The sequence below is a fragment of the Ovis canadensis genome, chromosome 1 (assembly GCF_042477335.2).
Source record: "Ovis canadensis isolate MfBH-ARS-UI-01 breed Bighorn chromosome 1, ARS-UI_OviCan_v2, whole genome shotgun sequence".
In the NCBI taxonomy this organism is placed as follows: domain Eukaryota; kingdom Metazoa; phylum Chordata; class Mammalia; order Artiodactyla; family Bovidae; genus Ovis; species Ovis canadensis.
The window spans coordinates 67,100,590-67,120,952 of NC_091245.1; the positions used below are offsets into that span (position 1 = coordinate 67,100,590).

The 20,363-nt window shown below is 40.5% G+C and overlaps 2 protein-coding genes across 2 annotated transcripts in view; both read right to left on the bottom strand.

Moving 5' to 3' along the window:
- LOC138443852 (guanylate-binding protein 1-like) overlaps positions 1 to 20,363 on the bottom strand; it is a 166,628-nt gene that overhangs the window by 26,880 nt on the left and 119,385 nt on the right. The window lies entirely within an intron of this gene.
- Positions 12,479 to 20,363, bottom strand: part of LOC138443849 (guanylate-binding protein 4-like) — a 28,615-nt gene continuing 20,730 nt past the window's right edge. Inside the window, exons 7-12 of the mRNA XM_069596903.1 lie at positions 18,723 to 18,968; positions 17,534 to 17,814; positions 15,863 to 16,075; positions 14,461 to 14,563; positions 13,945 to 14,138; positions 12,479 to 13,079 (exon numbers count right to left, since the gene is read on the bottom strand). Of these exons, the coding sequence (XP_069453004.1) occupies positions 12,846 to 13,079; positions 13,945 to 14,138; positions 14,461 to 14,563; positions 15,863 to 16,075; positions 17,534 to 17,814; positions 18,723 to 18,968 (1,271 nt within the window). The 3' untranslated portion in view covers positions 12,479 to 12,845. The remainder of the gene's footprint in view (positions 13,080 to 13,944; positions 14,139 to 14,460; positions 14,564 to 15,862; positions 16,076 to 17,533; positions 17,815 to 18,722; positions 18,969 to 20,363) is intronic.

Here is a 20,363-nt window from a genome sequence, read left to right on the forward strand (position 1 = left end):
ATAGCAGCCATTCTGACTGGTGTGAAATGGTACCTCATTGTGGCTTTCATTTGCATTTCTCTGATAATGAGTGATGTTGAGCATTTTTTCATGTGTTTGTTATCCATCTGTGTGTCTTCTTTACAGAAATGTCTGTTTAGTTCTTGGGCCCATTCTTTGATTGGATTATTTATTTTTCTGGAATTGAGCTGCAGAAGTTGCTTGTATATTTTTGAGATTAGTTCTTTGTCAGTTGCTTCATTTGCTATTATTTTCTCCCATTCTGAAGGCTGTCTTTTCACCTTGCTTGTAGTTTCCTTTGTTGTGCAGAAGCTTTTAAGTTTAATTAGGTCTCATTTGTTTATTTTTGCTTTTATTTCCAATATTCTGGGAGGTGGGTCATAGAGAATCCTGCTGTGGTTTATGTCAGAGAGTGTTTTGCCTATGTTCTCCTCTGAAAGTTTTATAATTTCTGCTCTTACATTTAGATCTTTAATCCATTTTGAGTTTATTTTTGTGTATGGTGTTAGAAAGAGTTCTAGTTTCATTGTTTTACAAGTAGTTGACCAGTTTTCCCAGCACCACTTGTTAATATTTTTTCTTTTCATATATATATATACATATATATATATATATGTATATATATATTTTTGCTATTTCTTCAGGATAGATTATTAGACGTGAGATTGTGGAGTCAAAGGTAAGAGCATATGGTTTTGTTAAATGTGGACAAAGTCCTCTCCAGAAGGGTATGCTACATTATATTCTCACCCCCTCCTTTTCTTCTTCTTCTTCTTCTTCTTTTTTTTTTTTTTCATTTTATTCTCCAAGAAATGAACTTTTCCCTTGGTATCTCATCTCTTGACTTCATCACAAAATTTGCTTTGGAAGCTCCACTTCTTAAATTTAGGTCACTGGGTTGAAGAAAGCTGAGCTTTCTCAGGTCAGGTGTATAATATCTATAGTACGTAGCTTACATCTAGAGAAATGTGTCAAATATACCTCTGTACTTTGAAACATAGACACTATCCTCATCTAGCCTTGGTCCTGATTTCTCTTAAGTCTGTCTCTGAGCAGAGTCTGGGTCAGATGGAGTGATTCAGACTCCCCAGTGGCTTCCTCCTCTTACTGTGCAGCATGGCCCCTGGAGCTGCCGGGGCCCGTCTTGTCTTCCATTCACTGGTTCTTAATCTTCGCGTCTGCATTCACATGTTTCTCACCAGGCCTGATACCTCAATGTGACTCTTACTCTGTCGGTTGTTTACTCAATTCAGTTTTCAGATTTTGAACTCCGTTTTTTCAAATTTTATTTTTAATTTATTCTTTATCACTTCCATAGGTATTAGCTTGCATATTGCTTAAAATTCGTTCAGGTAATGAAGCTACCATTATGAAGCAGTCTTTGATGAATCATGGCTTGTTTTTTCCTCTGAATTCTACTCTACATAGAGTACTTATTTATACAATTGTAGGCATGGCCTCTTTAACTAGGCCTGGATGATTTGATAATTTTGTTGAGTTAAAAGCAGTGAAGGCCTTCTGTTAGTAGTCTTTTCTGTGTCTTTTTAATTTCAATGTCTCAGTCTTGACAACTTGAGGTGATCTTGACCTAACATTTGTTAGCTCTTTGAGATACAAATAAATATAGAGTATTACCCCCTCGTTTTCAGTCTTATCCGGCAATGAAGAATGATTTGCTCCCACTGTAGAGTTGATTGTTTCTGACCTGCTCACACTGAGGGCTTAATTCTAATAGGAGGTGAATCCTGTGCCCTATTTAGTTTGCCACCTGTGCAGAGGAAAATGGTTAAAAACACACACACACACACACATTTTTTTTCTATGATCAGGACCCATTTTCTCTTACAACAGGCCTACAAGATTTGTTGGATAGGGTGATAGCCTGTTCAACTTTATAGCATAAGCATAACATGATAAAATGGAAATCAATCAGTGGCTGACTCAGTGAAGGGTAGACAACTTAATGATGAAAGTCCATGTGAAGAGAGAGGTCCCAGTCTTCTGGCCATCCTACTCAGGCCAGACTTGTGGATGAGGCAGTGCAAGGTCATCCACCTCCTAAAGATTCACACATAGAATACAGCCATGTAACTGAGACCAGGTGAGTCCAGGAAAAGAACTACCCACTCAACTCTCATAATATTTCTCATATTGTGAGAGATAAAATAATTTTTGCTTTTATTCAATAGGTTTGTGGTGTTTCTTATGTAGCAACAGACAATAGAGTTCACCAGTTGGTAAAGCTCTTTGGCGTTATATACTAAAGTTTAACATAAACACCCAAGGACTTGGGCATTTCACTCTTAAATATATTGCTATCAGAAATGTATGCACATGCACACCAAGGAAATACATATAACGATCATAGCAGCAATATCTGTAATACTTCAGCAGTGAAAATAGCCAAATTGTTCACAAACAGTAAATGGATAAGTACCTTGTAGTATATTTGCACTGTATAACATAACTTCTAATAATTACTATGAAAAGACTTAAAGCTTGAGAATGACAAAATTACAGTTAAATCTAACAAAATGGATGAATCTCTTAGTGGTAATGTTGAATGAAAGGAGCCAGACACAGTAGAATCCATATTGTTTGATTCCATCTATGTAAAGTTGACATGCAAGCAGATCTAATCTCGGTGTTAAAAGTCAGGTAGTAGCTATTCAGTTCAGTTCAGTTCAGTTGCTCAGTTGTGTCCGACTCTTTGCAACCCCATGAATTGCAGCACGCCAGGCCTCCCTGTCCATCACCAGCTCCTGGAGTTCACTCAAACTCACATCCATTGAGTCGGTGATGCCATCCTGCCATCTCATCCTCTGTCGTCCCCTTCTTCTCCTGCCCCCAATCCCTCCCAGCATCAGAGTCTTTTCCAATGAGTCAACTCTTTGCATGAGGTGGCCAAAGTACTGGAGTTTCAGCTTTAGCATCATTCCTTCCAAAGAACACCCAGGACTGATCTCCTTTAGAATGGACTGGTTGGATCTCCTTGCAGTCCAAGGGACTCTCAAGAGTCTTCTCCAACACCACAGTTCAAAAGCATCAATTCTTTGGTGCTTAGCTTTCTTCACAGTCCAACTCTCACATCCATACATGACTACTGGAAAAACAATAGCCTTGACTAGACGGACCTTTGTTGGCAAAGTAATGTCTGCTTTTGAATATGCTATCTAGGTTAGTCATAACTTTCCTTCCAAGGAGTAAGTGTCTTTTAATTTCATGGCTGCAATCACCATCTGCAGTGATTTTGGTGCCCCCCCAAAATAAAGTCTGACACTGTTTCCACTGTTTCCCCATCTATTTCCCATGAAGAGATGAGACTTGATGCCATGATCTTAGTTTTAGATTGGTACAAATGTAATTGTGGTTTTGGACTGTGAATTTTAAATCATTATAACTAGGCTCAAACACATCTTTATTAATCAATATAGGAACCATAACAATCAACACATTTTTACCAATAAGAAATAAGTTTGCTTATTCCTATAGCATAAAAATCTGTGCTGTAGGATTCAATGAACTGTTGGAAAGCATTTTCTGCCCCCTGCTGGTTGTGGAAGCAGTTTCACTGCAAAAAGGTGTCAAGATACTTGAAGAAGTGGTCAGTTGGCAATATGGCAGATGAGGCAAAAGTTCATAGCCCAATTTGCTCAATTTTCAAAGCACTCGTTATGCAACCTTGTGTGGTCAGGCAGGTCAGGCACGGTCATGGAGCAGAACTGGACCTTTTCTACTGACCAATGCTGACTGCAGGCACTGCAGTTTTCAGCGCACCTCATCAATTTGCTGAGCATACTTCTCAGATGTAACGGTTTTGCCAGGATTCAGAAAGCTGTAGTGGATCAGACCAGCAGCAGACCACCAAAAGGTCATGACCTTTTTTTGATGCAAGTTTTGCTTTGCAAAGTGCTCTGGAGCTTCTTCTCGGTCCAACCACTGGCTGTTGTATAAAAGCCACTTTTCATCACATGTCACAATCCAGTTGAGAACTGGTTGGTTGTTGTTGCATGCAGTAAGATAAGACATTTCAAGATGATGACTTTTTTTGATTTGCGATCAGCTTACCAGGCACCCACTTATCAAGCTTTTTCACCTTTCCAATTTGCTTCAAAGGCTGAACAACCATTGAATGGTCAACATTGAGTTCAACAACTTCTTATGTAGTTGTAAGAGGATCGACTTCAATGATTGCTCTCAGTTGGTCATTGTCAACTTTCAATGACCAGCTGAAACACTCCTCATCTTCAGGCTCTAGTCTCCTTTGCAAAACTTCTTGAACCACCACTGTACTGTACTTTCACTGGCAGTTCCTCAGCCAAATGTGTTGTTGATATTGCAAGTTATCTCTGCTGATTTACAACCCATTTTGAACTCAAATAAGAAAATTGCTCAAATTTGCTTTTCATCTAACAATATGTCATAGTCTAAAATAAATATAAAATAAGCAGCAAGTAATAGGTCATTAGTAAAAACACATAAAGCAAGAATGCACATTAAAATTATGTATAACATAACTACATTTATTTGAGGATGTATTCCAATATTAAATGGCAAATTTCTACAATGCCAAACCACCATTACTTTTGCACCAACCTAGTAGCTATGCATTGGAGTGGTGGAGGTCAGGTTAATGTTTAAAAGAGGTACAAGAAAACATCTGGGTTTGGGAGTGTTCTTATTTTTGACCTCAGAAATAATTCCTGGCATGTGTTCATTTTGTAATATTTCACCTATTATACACTTTTGAACTGAGCATTTTTGTGTTCTTTTGTCACGTGTTAATTTACAATGTTTAATCTTTTGAAAGAAGTTTTTAACACTAAGAAAAAGGTCAGTTGAGGCCTCCAATTATCAGTGTTTTTTATCAAAAACAGAGGACAATTAAAACATCCCTGAACTGCTTGTTTTTCTATGTCACAGTCAGGTCAAGAATGTAGACTCTTTTGCAGAATCACTAGACAGTATCACCTTGACCTAAAGTTAATTTCTTACCAAAGCTGTCAAGAAAATAGTGTCAGATCCTCAAATGACAAAATCACTGTGTTGATGTGTTTAAGACTATATTTGACTCTCATCTGAGAAAAACTGGGCAACGATGCACAAATTCTGCCTGTCTTTCCCCTTGTCTTTCCTTTTTTGTTTTGTCTGGTTAATGATTTGTACATGATAAGGTCTAAAGTCCATCCGACACCTTTCTTTGTGAATATAAAGTGCTGGTGTCAATTTGAAAGTACTGATAACAAAATTCTAAACTGCTGGTGACAAAGTTTGAAATCTCATTTGTGGTTATAAAAGTGAGATGGAAAATGAAAATAAGGCAGGGTTACTTGAAATAAGACTACTTCTGAGAAACCTGCTATTTATTCACTTGACCTACAAGACCTGTGGTTAAGGTTTGGTACATGATGAGGCCTAACGTCCACCCCACCTTTTTTTGTGACTATAAAGTGCTGGTGTCCGTTTGAAAGTGCTGATGACAAAACTTGAAAGTCCTGGTGACAAAGTTTGAAACCTCATTTATGGTTAAAAAAGCGAGATGGAAAATGAAGATAAAGCAGGGTTACTTGAAATAAGACTAAGAAAACAGCTGTTTATTCTCCTGACCTATAAAATCCATTGTTTATATCAGGGAAACAGAAGTTGATTTCAGGGAAGATGGAAACTTTTTGTGAGTTGTGTATAATGTAAAGGAAAATATGAATTCTTTATATCCTGAAGTAAAGACAGTTTACGCATCTCCTTTTTAGAATGTTTCTTGGGAGATAATTGGGCAAGAGTCAGTTTTTTAAATGTAAGTTTCATGTGTACCACATTATAATTTGACATTGGTATACACAGCAAAGTGATCACAACCACAAGTTCAATTGCCATCAATCACACTGCAGTTGACTCTCTTCACCAATTTTGTCTACCCCTCACTCCCCCTTCCTCTTTGGTAATCGCCAATTGTTTGCTGTAGCTATGAGTGTCTTTTGTTCTATTTTGTTTGCTCATCTGCTTTTATTAAGATCCCACATACGAGTGATATAGTATGGTATTTGCTTTTCTCCGCTTGAGATGGACCTCCGCAGAAGGTCCATCTATGTTGTTGCAAATGGCAGAATTTCATTCTGTTTAATGGCCGAGTAGTATTTATTTTATGTGTAAACCATTCATCTTCTTTATCCATTCATCTGTTGACAGGCACTTGTGTTGTTTCCATATCTTAGCTATTGCACATAATGCTATAAACATAGGTGTCGTGTGTGTGTGTATGCTTAGTTGCTTAGTTGTGCCTGACTCTTCTCTACCTCATGGACTATATCCCACCAGGCTGTGATATCCATGGATTTCCCAGGCAAGAATACTGGAGTGGGTTGCCATTTCCCCCGCCAGGGAATCTTCTTGACCCAGGGATCAAACCCTGGTCTCCTGCACTGCAGGCAAATTCATTGCCTGCAGCTACTATGGAAGCCCATGGCTACGCATACATCCTTTCAAATTAGTTTTTGTGTTCTTTGGGTAAATCCTCAGAATTGGAACAGCTGGGTCATATTGTAGTTCCAGTTTTTTTTTGGAGGAAACGTTATACTATTTTCCATAGTTGCTGGACCAATCTCTATATTTTCTCTGAAATTTTGAATGCTGATAAAACTTCCCAGGGACTGGCTGCTTTATAACCTTGAGAGGTCTCCAAGTGCTTCAGCTCTGTTCCTTCTGAAATGTGAATAGCTAGAAAGTTAGAGCCCCAGGCTCCCTGACACCTTGAGAGTTTAAACTAGGCTCAATCCTGGCTGTAAACATTTCTCTTCAGGGAGATGAGAGAAGTTAGAATATTCTTTTAGATGAGGGCAATTAACCAAACAATGAATACCTCAGTTCCCACATTAGCATAGGTTGAACTCTATAAAGGAAGGTACAGAGAGTTCAGCACATGACAGCAAAATGTGCTGTGCAGTCTACTAATGGGAAAATGCGATACAATTGACTCTAAGAAAATATGTTATATACTAAAAGTTGTGCAATGCACAAAGATTCAACTGCTTGCATATATAAGGAACATGGTTTTATTCTTTCTAGTCATTTCAGTCTATCTATAGGCATGTACTATGTGCATGCACGTGTGCTAAGCTGTTTCAGTCACGTACGACTCTGTGACCCTCTGGAATGTAGCCTGCTAGGCTCCTCTGTCCATGGGATGCTCCAGGTAAGAACCCTGGAGTGGGTTGCCATACCCTTCTCCAGGGGATCTTCCCAGTCCAGGGATCGAACCTGAGTCTTCTATATCTCTTGCATTGGCAGGCAGGTTCTTTACCACTAGTGTGACCCGGGACACCTGTGCATGTACTACGTACTGCTTATTCAGTAAAGTAACAGATTTCCTTCTGTTTTATTGGTTATGGAGAGAATTTTATTTGTTAAGACTTTTAATTCACCAATAATATGAAAGAATGAATTTCCTGCCTACACTACATATCCCTTTCCAGATGACCAAAGTTATTGTCTATAGATAAATTTGGGCATGTTGGTTGTGAATATTCAATTCAAAATAGGTACAAAATTATTCTATTTATGGAAACATTTATAAACTAATAATAAAAACCTTGATTACTATATGTGTCATTCTTAGAATTTCTGGTTCATGGTTGGGATTTTAGTTTATTATTTTTATTCTTTCTGTGACTAATGAATTTTTTAAATGACTGAATTAATTTACAGTCACGGAAGAACATATACATAATAGTAAAGTAATCATCTTTTGAAAAAAATCTTTTATTTTAAGAAGAAAATTTCTGCTAAGTGTTAGGTATTGAAATTCATCTGTCATTTTTTATATACAAGTATTTAATAAATAATCAGTGACATTGTGCAAAGTCAGTCTTATATAGTGTTCAGTGTAAACAGATGAGTTATCTTAGGTAGGTTACATAGGAAATGTGGTCACCATGAGGGATTTTACTCCTCTTGGTTTGGCTTGAAAGCAGAAGCAACTGATGAAGTTGCAGGGCACAGTGAAGGTGTTTATCCTAGTAAGTTCACGTGTGCATGCTTAGTCACTAAGTTGTTTCTGACTCTCTGTGACCCCATGGACTATATGCCACCAGGCTCCTCTGTCCATGTGTAAGTAGCAGACAAAGATTCAGAACAATAGTAGGTTGGGTTGTAAAAAATTATTTTTTCATGTGGCAATTAACATAAAAATATTTCAGAATAATAGTGTGTTGTGTATGTTTAAATGTAGACTCCAATTTATTCTCATAGGGTGGTTAACAGAATGTGACTTGACAAATCTAGAGTAAAACATTTTAAGATAAGTTGGTTTTGTACAGGAAGTCCTCTGAATTAACAACATGGAATTTGCTTAGTGGCATCAGTTCAGTCAGTTCAGTTCCGTGGTCAGTCATATCTGACTCTTTGTGACCCCATGGACTGAAGCAGGCCAGGCTTCCTTGTTCATCACTAACTCCTGGAGCTTGCTCAAACTCATGTCCATCAAGTCGGTGATGCCATCAAACTGATGTCCATCGAGTTGGTGATGGGCTTTCCTGATAGCTCAGTTGGTAAAGAATAGGCCTACATTGCAGGAGGCCCTGGTTCTATTCCTGGGTGGGGAAGATCCCCTGGAGATGGGATAGGCTACCTACTCCAGTGTTCTTGGGCTTCCCTTGTGGTTCAGCTGGTAAAGAATCCACCTGCAATGCAGGAGACCTGGGTTCACTTCCTGGGTGGGGGAGATCCCCTGGAGATGTGAAATGGTATAAGAGTCAACAATAATAATGACAATGACATCCGTGTGGCTTAAAACATGTGATAGGTTAGGAGAACTGAGCGAGTCCCAGCCCCCTTTCTGAATAGGAAGTAAGGTAGGAAACTGTGGCTTCTGCCAGCTTTGTGTGTTCCAAGGTTCGCCCCTGTTGCCCTGCCTCTCCCCACCCCAGGGAGGACCAGGCCCTGAGAGAACTTCAAGTCCAGAGGACCTGCCACATTTGCTCATAGCTGCTCACCATGGACCAGACCTTTGCTTCATGGAGCAGGACTTTCCCAGGCTGCAGACTGATTGCTTAAATGTTCTTGCCTGTGTTATACTCAATGTTCACACAACTAGCAGAATTGAACATGAGCCCGAGGAGACCAAAGGAGACCCCTTGACACTGTCTTTTCAGTCCTGCTTCTTTAAAAAGTCATATCTTGTATTCTTGAAGAGAAATCTCTTGTGTTGTTTGCAATTCTAATGAGTTCCTGCAATCCATCTGTAGCACTGAAGAATTGCCTTAATAAATACATCCTGTGAGGACTATGTAATACCCAGTCAACAGATGAGAGACCTTTGTGAGGCAGGCCAGACTCAAGTCTGAGGAGAAGGGGTAAGGAATGTAGAAATGTCCAGAGTAGCCCACTTCTTCCCAATGTTGGTAGAACATTGGGAAGCTCACTTCTACCAAATGTTGTGTTGAAAGAATGATTATGATGTTGCCTTCCTACAGAATTGCTCAACAAGTACTTGTATAGATCTTTGATTCCATCAGTAATTTAACATATGTTTATTAATTATGAAGTATGGAAGAGGCCTTTCACCTGGAGCTTTGTCTTGAGATATGTATAACTTTACTACAACAGACAACCACTTAGGACTGAACATCAGAGTTGGGCAGATTCCTTTCACTCTGCTGTAACTGTCCAGTCCCTCACTCTTAACCACTTCATTTCTCCAAACCATGATCACTTCCTGGCACAAATGGGTGTGCCCGTTTCTCGTTTGCATTACTTGCTATGTGTGTCGGAGAGACTTGATGGGGAAGCAGACCTCCTCACTGCCCCCCACACCGTCCAGACTTCTGGTAGTCAGGGCATTCCTCTAGTGACACCAGAGGGTCTTTGGGGAGTGGACCAGCTGACTTTGGTCAGAGAAGTGGCAACTGAACCTTAACTCACAATCCTTAGGAAAGCAGAGTCATGCTGTAGATGCCACAGTCTGTCAGTCTGTGACTGTCATGTTCAGTGAGAAATGGATCTCCATATCAAAAGCACAGCTTTATTTCAACAGAAGCTCCTTAGGCAACTGACAATTATGGTGACAACCAAAGTGTTGCCAATCACAGGCTGTTTCTTCACTATTTTAAACAGTATCATTGTTCTGTGGGCCAAAGGTGGTTACTTCATTGCTGTATAGTTTTCTGACATAGAAACTCAAGGAACCCAGAGCACGTGGGGGTATCCAGTCCCTTCCAGAGAAAAACAACAGGCTCAGATGGGTGTGCACGTGCTTTCCACCCAAGTCCTCCTCTATATTGGCTAAAAACTGCCATAGAAAGGGCTCATTTGCTTAGGTTTATAAATGACATGATGTTATCCTTTCTAGTCATTATAGTCTACCTATACGCATGTACTGTCATGCATGTGTGCTCAGCTGTGTCTGACTCTGCAATCCCATGGACTGTAACCTGCTAGGCTCCTCTGTTTAGGGATTGTCCAGGCAAGAATACTGGAGTGGCTTGCCATTTCCTCCTCCAGGGTATCTTCCTGACCGAGGGATCGAACCCGTGTCTCCTGCATTGCAGGCGGATTCTTTACCTCTGAGCCACCAGGGAAGCCCCATAGGCACGTGCTGCTGCTGCTGCTAAGTCGCTTGTCATGTCTGACTCTGTGCAACCACATAGACGGCAGCCCACCAGGCTCCGCCGTCCTTGGGATTCTCCAGGCAAGAACATTGGAGTGGGTTGCCATTTCCTTCTCCAGTGCATGAAAGTGAAAAGTAAAAGTGAAGTCGCTCACTCATGTCTGACTCTTTGCGACCCCATGGACTGCAGCCTACCAGGCTCCTCCATCCATGGGATTTTCCAGAAAAGAGTACTGGAATTGGGTGCCATTGCCTTCTCCAATAGGTACGTGCTTGGTATAGTTTATTGAATAATGTAAAAAATATCCTCTTTATACATCATTAAGAAGAGGAATTTCTTTAAGACTTTTAATTTACCAATAATATGAAGGATTGAATTTTTGCTTACATTTCACACCTCTCTCCAGATGACCAAAGTTACCGTCTGTAGATAAATTCGGATATGTTTGTTGTGAATAAATCAATTCATAATAGGTACATAACTGTTCTCTTTATAAAAGCATTTGTACAGCAATAATAAATACACCAGAGCCTTGAACATTATTTTCACTATAAACACCATTTCCATCTCATTGTTAGGACTGTAGGTTATTACTTTTATACTTTTCTGTGAATAGTGAATTTTTTAAAATGATTTTGAATTCTTTTATAATCATAGAATAACACATGCACAACAGGAAAATGCTTTTCCTTTGAAAAAGAGAAAGATTTATTTTCAAGAGAAAATTTCCTGCTAGGTGATGGGTATTGAAATCCATTGTCATACATTTGTTAGGTGAGTATTAAGCAATGAATAACATTACACAATATCTGTCATACAGAGTGTTTGATGTACACAGATGAATTATCTTAATAGAGTTGCTTACATAGAAATGAGGCTGCAAGAAGAGATTTTACTAGTCCTCTTGGTTTAGACAGAAACCAGCGGTAATTGATTTAGTTTCTGGGTGCAATAAAGGTGTTTTATTCTAGCGAGCAAATAGGAAACCAAGATTCAGAAAACTTGCAGGTTGGAACTGGAAAATGTTATTTTTTCCAAATGGTAATTAACATTAAAATACTTCAGAATAATAAGTGTGCTCTTTATGTTTAGATGCTGACTCCAATTAGTGCCCATAGGGTGATTAATAGAATGTGAATTGACCAAATCTAGAATGAAACATTTTAAGGTGATTTTGTACAGGAGGTCTTCTTATCTGAATTAACAGCAAGGAGTTTGTTAAGTGGCATAAGAATTAGCAATGAAGTCAGTGTGGCTTAAAACATGTGTTATGTCCGGAGAACTGAACAGATCCCAACCTCCTTGCACGAACAGGACATAAGGAGGGAGGGGCCATGGCTCCGCTAGCTTGCATGTTCCAAGGTTCACTCCTGTTGCCCCACTTCTCCCCACCCCAGAGGGAGCCCAGGCCCTGAGAGAACTTCAAGCCCAGAGGACTTGCCACAGCTGCTCACCATGGACCAGGCCTTTGCTTCAGAGCAGGACTTCCCCAGACTGCAGATTGGTTGTTTAAATGTTCTTGCCTGTGTTACACTCAATGTTCACACAACTAGCAGAATATAATCTGAACCTCAAGAGATCAAAGGAGCTCACGACACTTTGCTAGTCCTGCTTCCTTTTATTTCTTTTTCTGCTCTGATTGCTGTGGCCAAACCTTCTAAAACTATGTTGAATAGTAATGGTGTAAGTGGGCACCCTTGTCTTGTTCCTGACTTTAAGGGAAATGCTTTCAACTTTTCACCATTGAGGATAATGTTTACTGTGGGTTTGTCATATATAGCTTTTATTATGTTGAGGTATGTTCCTTCTATTCCTGCTTTCTGGAGAGTTTTTATCATAAATGGATGTTGAATTTTGTCAAAGGCTTTCTCTGCATCTACTGAGATAATCATATGGCTTTTATTTTTTAATTTGTTAATGTTGTGTATTACATTGATTGATTTGCAGATATTGAAGAATTCTTGTATCCCCAGGATAAAGCCCACTTGGTCACGGTGTATGATCTTTTTGGGTTGTCGGATTCTGATTGCTAGAATTTTCATTCAAAATTGTGTGGGTTTTCAATTAATTAATTAATTTATTTTTTGCATATCAAGCACTGGCAATCACTTTTGTAATAACTTTAGTAATTCTTTGGTAATCAGTTTTTAAGCTCCTCTTCAACAAAACTATCATGACATATATATTTTAAAAATGAACTGTAGTGTTACACTACTAAAACATCAGAAGCCTTTCAAAATATACTTAGGAGGGTTTCTCAGCCCCTTTCATACGATCACCGAGAAATTTCAGTCCCATACCAACTACTTTATAAGGCCCAGGGAGTACTGCAACTAATGCCAAGCTTGCCATATCAAGGACATCTGAAATATTGAAGGACTTTTCAGTTGTTCGAATACCTTCTTTTAGTTGATCTATCTCTTTATCTAACGCCTCAGCTTCCTTTTTGAATCCATCTGTGAGTAACTCTTTTTGCATCTGTAAAAAGGAGAGTCCCTTTTTGAAAATATCCCAAATCAGCATTTTGCGTCAAACAACTACAGTTGATATGCATGTGTGTCTATGTCTCTAACACTTTAGATTTTTTTATATTATTCTAATATTTGTAAACATTTGCAACACAGAAGGGAGAGCATCCAGGGTTTAGAGTTTCCCATGTTCCTTCAGCACCATCGTCTTGGGTACAGAGAAGCTGGGTATAGGTCAGGTCTGAAAACTACCCCAGGGAGAGGTTCCAGCCTTATAAATACACTTTGGGAGAACATGTAGGTGAGTCCTAAATATTTGTCAGTATCACTGAGGTAGAATGACCAGACACACGTGACCAAAATGGCACTGCTGACTCACTTCAGAACTCTAGCTATCAAACTCCAGGCAGGGACAAAGAATGTATTTATTTTAGGAGTATAAAAGGAATCAGGAGATCTGATCAGGAAACAAATGTAGCAAAGTTTATAGCTTTCAGCATCCAGTATTTTATACCAGGCACAATCTGATATTTTCAGGAGCAGATGGAACTATTCCAGGTCTCTGACGGTTGTATCCCAAATTCTAAGGACTCTAAGACTGAGGTCCTATTCACTTGGGAACAAATGTGATGCTATAATCACCATGAACAGCAGTCCAGGAGCCTGGGCCATGTTATTTGTCCCACTGAAACCCTAACACTACAGAAGGTGCTGAGTCTTACAGACATAAACCGATTCACATCTCTGATGTTACAGTGAATCCTATGTTTTTGTATTTCCTTCTGGGATCTGACTTAAGGTCAAATTCCTGTCCCTTTATTCCTGAGGAGTTAGGGTCTCCCCATCAGGCCCCGCCCAGGCCCATCTAGACTTACCTTCAGCTTGTGCTCCAGCATCGTTTCCTGCTCTCTCAGAAGGTTTTCTCTTTCCCTTTCCATCTTCTCTTGCAGTTGGGCCAGGTTTTCTTTGAAGCTTCTCTCTTGTGCCTCCATTTTTTGTTCTTCTTCATTTTGTTTCTCTCTTAGCAGCTCCTGTTCCCTCTCAGCTGCATCCTTCTTGGCACACTCAGCTGTTTCACAAGAATTTTAAAGAGGGGAGAACATGACTTATGTTGAGTTGTCACCTCCTTTGCTCAGAGATAAAGTGGCTTTAATATTGTGGAATGGAGTCTGACTGTTCCTGCTACCACATCAGACAACATCTTTCAGCATATGATGTAAAGCACTGATTGGATGTACATATAACTCACACTCCCCCATTTACTTCCATATATAGCAGAGAGGTTCCATGGAAGAAGAGGAAGCTCTAGTGTCAGGAAATGTTTGCTCCCACACCTGCCAAAAGACAACAGGAGCCACCTTCCCCTCTGAGAGCTCAGTCCTCCCCTGTACCTGCCATGGCCTTGTCCCCAGCAGTGAGGGCCTGGTCTGCCTGCAGGATGGCTTCCTCTACTCCTGCCTGTGACTGCAGGTAGCTCTGGAGAACCTGGTTGGCCTGAGGAATCAAGAAGGAGCAAAGACTTGTCAGGTAGAAAAGACGTAGTGTCTTGCTGTGGAAATTATTGTTCAGTAAACTATAGACTGCATCCTGTAAATTCTTCATCCTTTGTAGGCTCCCCAAATGGTTACAGACCTGAGAATTATGTGCATGTCTACAAACATGCACGGAGCATTTGCTTGGAAGGCCACCGGAGCTGATTTTCAGGAGTCCCAGAGAGCCTGGGTAAATAAGAGTCTTAGCCCTTACAGTGCTGCTGCTGCTAAGTCGCTTCAGTCGTGTCCGACTCTGTGCAACCCCATAGACGGCAGCCCACCAGGCTCCGCCTGGGATTCTCCAGGCAAGAACACTGGAGTGGGTTGATCTCACGTGTCCCAGGACCCAGAGAATAAATAGTAACTTGATAGAAGCCTGAGTCAGACTTACCTGCTGACCCTGGAGAGTCTCCCAGATTGGCTGGAGGCAACTGGAACTTCACTTGGGAACATAGACACTGGCAGAAGACATTCTGGGAAGCTCCTTCCACCACTTGGACACTGGTGCTGGTGAGCACCATTTTGGAACCTTCCCCCTATCTTATTAGCCCCAAGACCCAGCCCTGCCCTAATGCAATGTTCTGCAGATGCCAGTCCTGGGATGCCTCAGGCCAAGCAACTGACTAGACATGCATGCAGCCCCATCCACCAGCAGATCTCCTGAGCCCACAGCTGCCTCTGGACATGGCTGTGCCTACCAGAGGGCCAGGGACCCAGTCCCACTCACCAGGGGGACTGAGACCTGAAACTCTCCAGCCAGAGACCCTGAGAGACATCAGGGGAAGATACCGGGTACAAAAGACCTCAGTTTCTCAGTCTGCAGGGCCAGTCCACTCACTAGCAGGCCATGTTATTCCTGGGACCAGCTGGGTTCAAGACCACCTGGACCAATATCAGGCCAACACAATCTTCAAAATCCCCCAGATCCAGGAGCCTAATGGCTCTACCATGGTCAACACATGCTCTGGAACTCCTGGATCCTGCACCCAGACCCCAGGACATGGCTCTCTCCTCTAGCAGGGTGTTACTAGATCTAGGACCTGGCTCACCCACCAGTGGGCAGCCAACAGACCTGGGATCTCCTGGACTCTTACTCAACTCATCAGAAAAACAGCACTAGACTCAGAACCCTCCTGGGGTTCCAAGTCAGCCTCCTCATGATGAGCTGTCTCTGTGCAAATCAGGATCTGGCAACCAAATGAACCAACAAAGACCCTTTGACTCTAATCTGCTGCTCTTTCCCAATCCTATTGCTCCTCACCTTAACTCCTTTCCTGGGAACCAGTTTATAGTCTTGTTCAAACTTGTTCCTTGCTTCTAAATAGAGACTGTGTCCTCCAGGGACAAAGAATGTGCCTCCTGAAATACTTTTCACCAAGGATTCTGAAACCTGCTTAAGCTCAGCCTCACAATATTTGACAGAAGCCTCTTCATTCTGGATCATGAAACTGTCCTTCTTTTTCTCCATGATGTCCTGCCAAGGAAATAAGGGAAAATTTAATAGAAAGAAGTTGTTAGACAGGATGGTCCAGCTGTGCCCCCTTGGAAGAAGCAGTCTGACAGCATCAGGGCACATGAGACTCAGAATATAGACATGGAGTCAGGCGTCAGTTGTAGTCCCAGTTCTGACCAACTCTTTGTGTGACTTGTATGAAGTCCCCTAAATTCCCTGGGCTCAGTGTCAACATCTGTGCAATGAATGGGTTGGCAGAAGCATAGTACTACTTTAACAGATTAGCATTAATAGTGATCTATCCATCCATCACCAATGAACAACGAAAAGTCAATTATGACTGAAAGTAGGGCTTCTTCTGCCAACTTGGATGGTAAGGATAAAACATACATACATAGGAAATCAAGTTCCTACTAATGAATTAACTATACACTGAGCAGGGCTTCCCAGGTGACACAGTGGTAAAGAATCTGCATGCCAGTGCAGGACATGCAACAGATGCTGGTTCAATCCTTGGGTTGGGAAGATCCCCTGTAGGAAATGGCAGCTCACTCCAGTATTCTTGCCTGGAAAATTCTGTGGACAGAGGAGCCTGGGGGCTATAATCCATGGGATCTCAGAGTGAGACGTGACTTAGTGAAACAACACCACACCAACAGTTTTCAATTTTTCTTATATTCTCATCTTATTGAGAATTTGAGTGTGTGAAAATATAGGAAAAGAAATGTTTTGCTTGTACTTATAAATTCCAATCAGGCTTGCTTTCTCAATACAAAGAAGAGATTTTTGTAACTTATAATGGTCAAGCAAGACTGAAAGTCAGACTTTCAGTGAAGGTGCTAATGATAAGCAGAATTGTGATCTCCAAGAGTTCTCTTTCCCAGGGTCCACACTCTACCTAATCCCTGGACTTGTGAATATGATGAACAATTATTCTGTGTACAGACTAAATTGCACAGAACATGTTGACTTTACAAAATGGAGATTACCCAGGTGGATATTACCTGGTCACACTTGCACTTTACATGTTATTCTTCTCCAGTTGGTGGCAGAAGTGGTAGTCCAAGAGATTAGAAATAGAAGAAGAAAACAGTGCACCATTGCTGCACTGAAGATGGAGGGGAGTTCCCCAGAATGTCCATGTGGATACCAAGTCAATGTGAACCTTGTTTTTAGCTATGGGACACCAAGCAGAATACCCACAGACCCTGGGTGGGATCTGACCTGAGGAATGATAACCTAATAGATGTGTGTTGTTTCAAGTTGCTAAGAGCAGAGTAATTTGTTTTGCCACAACAGAAAATAAGAAGCCCAATTTTTAGAAAATTGATAACTTGTAGCCTGTAGAGCCCTATCAATCATTAGAATCTAAACTCCTTTCATGACAAGAAGCACAGGAACCATTTTGTCAAAAAGGGGGAGTCTCAGCATCACTCCAGAAGAAAGGAATCAGGAAGCATATATTCTATGACACATTACCACGAGCTTCTTCTGGAACATCAGCTTGTCATCCTTGAAGGAGCGCTCCATGAAGATGGCAATGGCTTCCTTCTCACAGGCTGTGTGCACCTCCAGCAGCTCCTGGAGCGTGTCTGTGGGAAGGTTCAGTCGCTGGGTCATCTGCTCATTGTAGTGATCAGCCGCCTTCTGCACGGCTGCTGAGTTCTCACGCTCAGCCAGAGTTATTACTGCGTTCTCCAAACAGGGAACTCCTCCACTGTTGATGGCATTTACATAGGCCTCCACCAGAGTCCCCAACCCTGAAAGATACATAATATTTATTAAATGGAGAGAGAATTCTTGCCTGTTTTATAGGTTTAGACATTAGCACCTTAAAAAAATCACTAAATTTTATGGAAGTGGAAGTTCCCTTTTCCTCTATTTATTCTTCTCCTCATTCTACTTACTCATTCTTGGATCCTTCTCCTGTTTGATCTATGGATCTACTTCTTTATAATAACATCACTATGTCTACTATTCACTCTATCTTTTATGATTCTCAAATTCATCATATTACAACATTGAACAAATGATCTCAAACAATATGCCCAAGATTTTCCTAGATCACTTTTCCCATTGTAATAAAATAAAAAAGAACTTATTATAGATATAAGTAAGTTACATAGCTTGTGGGCATTATTTGTAAATGAAAATGTCTTACTGAAATGTCATCAAGAATTTCAGAATAGTTGAAACAAAAATGAAACCAAGCAGGGCTCATCTCAGCATGACTGCCCAGGAGGCATGTCTGTGAAGCCAGCCCTGTACATAAGATTGTATTTACATTTGTTTCTCAGACTCTCAGTGAACTTACACAGATTCATAACTATTATTTACTTTCTGCTTCATATAAATCCACAAAATATCTTGCCTATTCTCACTCGAAACACTTATCCCTTCAGACATCTCATCACCATGAAGATTTCTATCTTTAATTTATATCACTAATGTAATAGTTTCATGAGATTTGGTAGACTGCAACAAGCACTTATATATGCTTCTTTAAATGAAGAAACATGCATTTTCATGAGTGGTGTGAACATCCATTTTCCAAGTCACATGGAGAAGAAAACACAACTGCAGAGAAACCAAGAGAAATCCAGAGTGTAATCACAAGTTTACCACACACTGAAGCACAGAGAGTCATGAGGTAGCGAAGGAGACTCACCTCCCCCAGTGACAGTGATTCCTTCTCTTAGGGTCTTGGGCTTTGCATGGGTAAAGATATATGAGCAAAACTCTTTTGATTGCTTCTGGAAATTCACATCCAATTGGTTATCTGATAGTTCCTCAACACGGAGTAATAGCTTTCTGTCATTTGTAGGCCGGTCAAAGACAAAGCACTTTCTTTTTGGAAAAAATTTCCTGACACACTCTCTGGGCATGTTGGAATTTTGGATTTTGGGATCCTTGCCTGCAGAATTGGAAAAAGAGCAATCATGAAAGGAATAGGGGACTGAGGACTTTCAGTTCCAAGGATCTTTGCATCACTATAACTCTTGTGCTCGTATATCTCCTATTATTGAATCGTGCAAATCAATCTTACACTAATCTACCCAGAGCTGGAAAATCCCCTCGTCCCCCTTTTTTGTATATCTCTGAGAGCAAAGGAAGTACTTCTGAGGAGGCGGGGGAGGAATCCCTTCTTAGTGACAAACTTCTGATTCTTTTCCTTAACTTTCCATGCTGTGCAGTGGATCAACTACTTATTAGATGTTTCTTGAGTAATAGATTAATCCAAGAAATTGTCAGAAATATTTTTCTGATATTACAGTTCCCATGTGAGAAATGACATATGGGCTCTATAGTAATGTGATAGTAGAAATAAAGATATTTATTATATATTTATGATATTGCTGGAAAAATAACCTGTGGAAGACAAATGATACTCAGGATGTGAAGAAACGCTTCATAAATCAGAGCAAAAAAGTACACACATTGTAGATAGATTGGCAATTACTGTAGCATACACTATTTCATGTTAGTGTAGCCTAAATGAAACCAATCTCAAAGAAAGGCAATGCCAAAGAATGTTCAAACTACCACACAATTGCACCCATCTCACATGCTACCAAAGTAATGCTCAAAATTCTCCAGCCCCGGCTTCAATAGTACATAAACCATGAACTTCCAGATATTCAAGCTGGATTTAGAAAAAAACAGAGGAACAAGAGATGAAATTGCCAACATCCACTGGATCATCAAAAAAGCAACAGAGTTATGGAAAAACATCTACTTCTGCTTTATTGACTATGCTAAAGCCTTTGACTGTATGGATCACCACAAACTGTGGAAAATTCTTCAAGAGGTGGGAATACCAGGCCACCTGACCTGCCTTCTGAGAAATCTGTATGCAGGTCATGAACCAACATTTAGAACTGGACATGGAACAACAGACTGGTTCCAAATTGGGAAAGGAGTACGTCAAGGCTGTATATTGTCACCCTGCTTATTTAACTTCTATTCAGAGTACATCATGAGAAATGCTGGGCTGGATGAAGCACAAGCTGGAATCAAGATTGCCGGGAGAAATATCAATAACCTCAGATACGCAGATGACACCACCCTTATAGCAGAAAGTGAAGAGGAACTAAAGAGCCTCTTGATGAAAGTGAAAGAAGAGAGTGGAAAACGTTGGCTTAAAACTTAACATTCACAAAATCAAGATCATGGCATCTGGTCCCATTACCTCATACAAATAGATGGGGAAACAATGGAAACAGTGACAGACTTTACTTTTGGGAGCTCTGAAGTCACTGCAGATGGTGACAGAAGCCGTGAAATTAAAAGATGCTTGCTAACTGGAAGA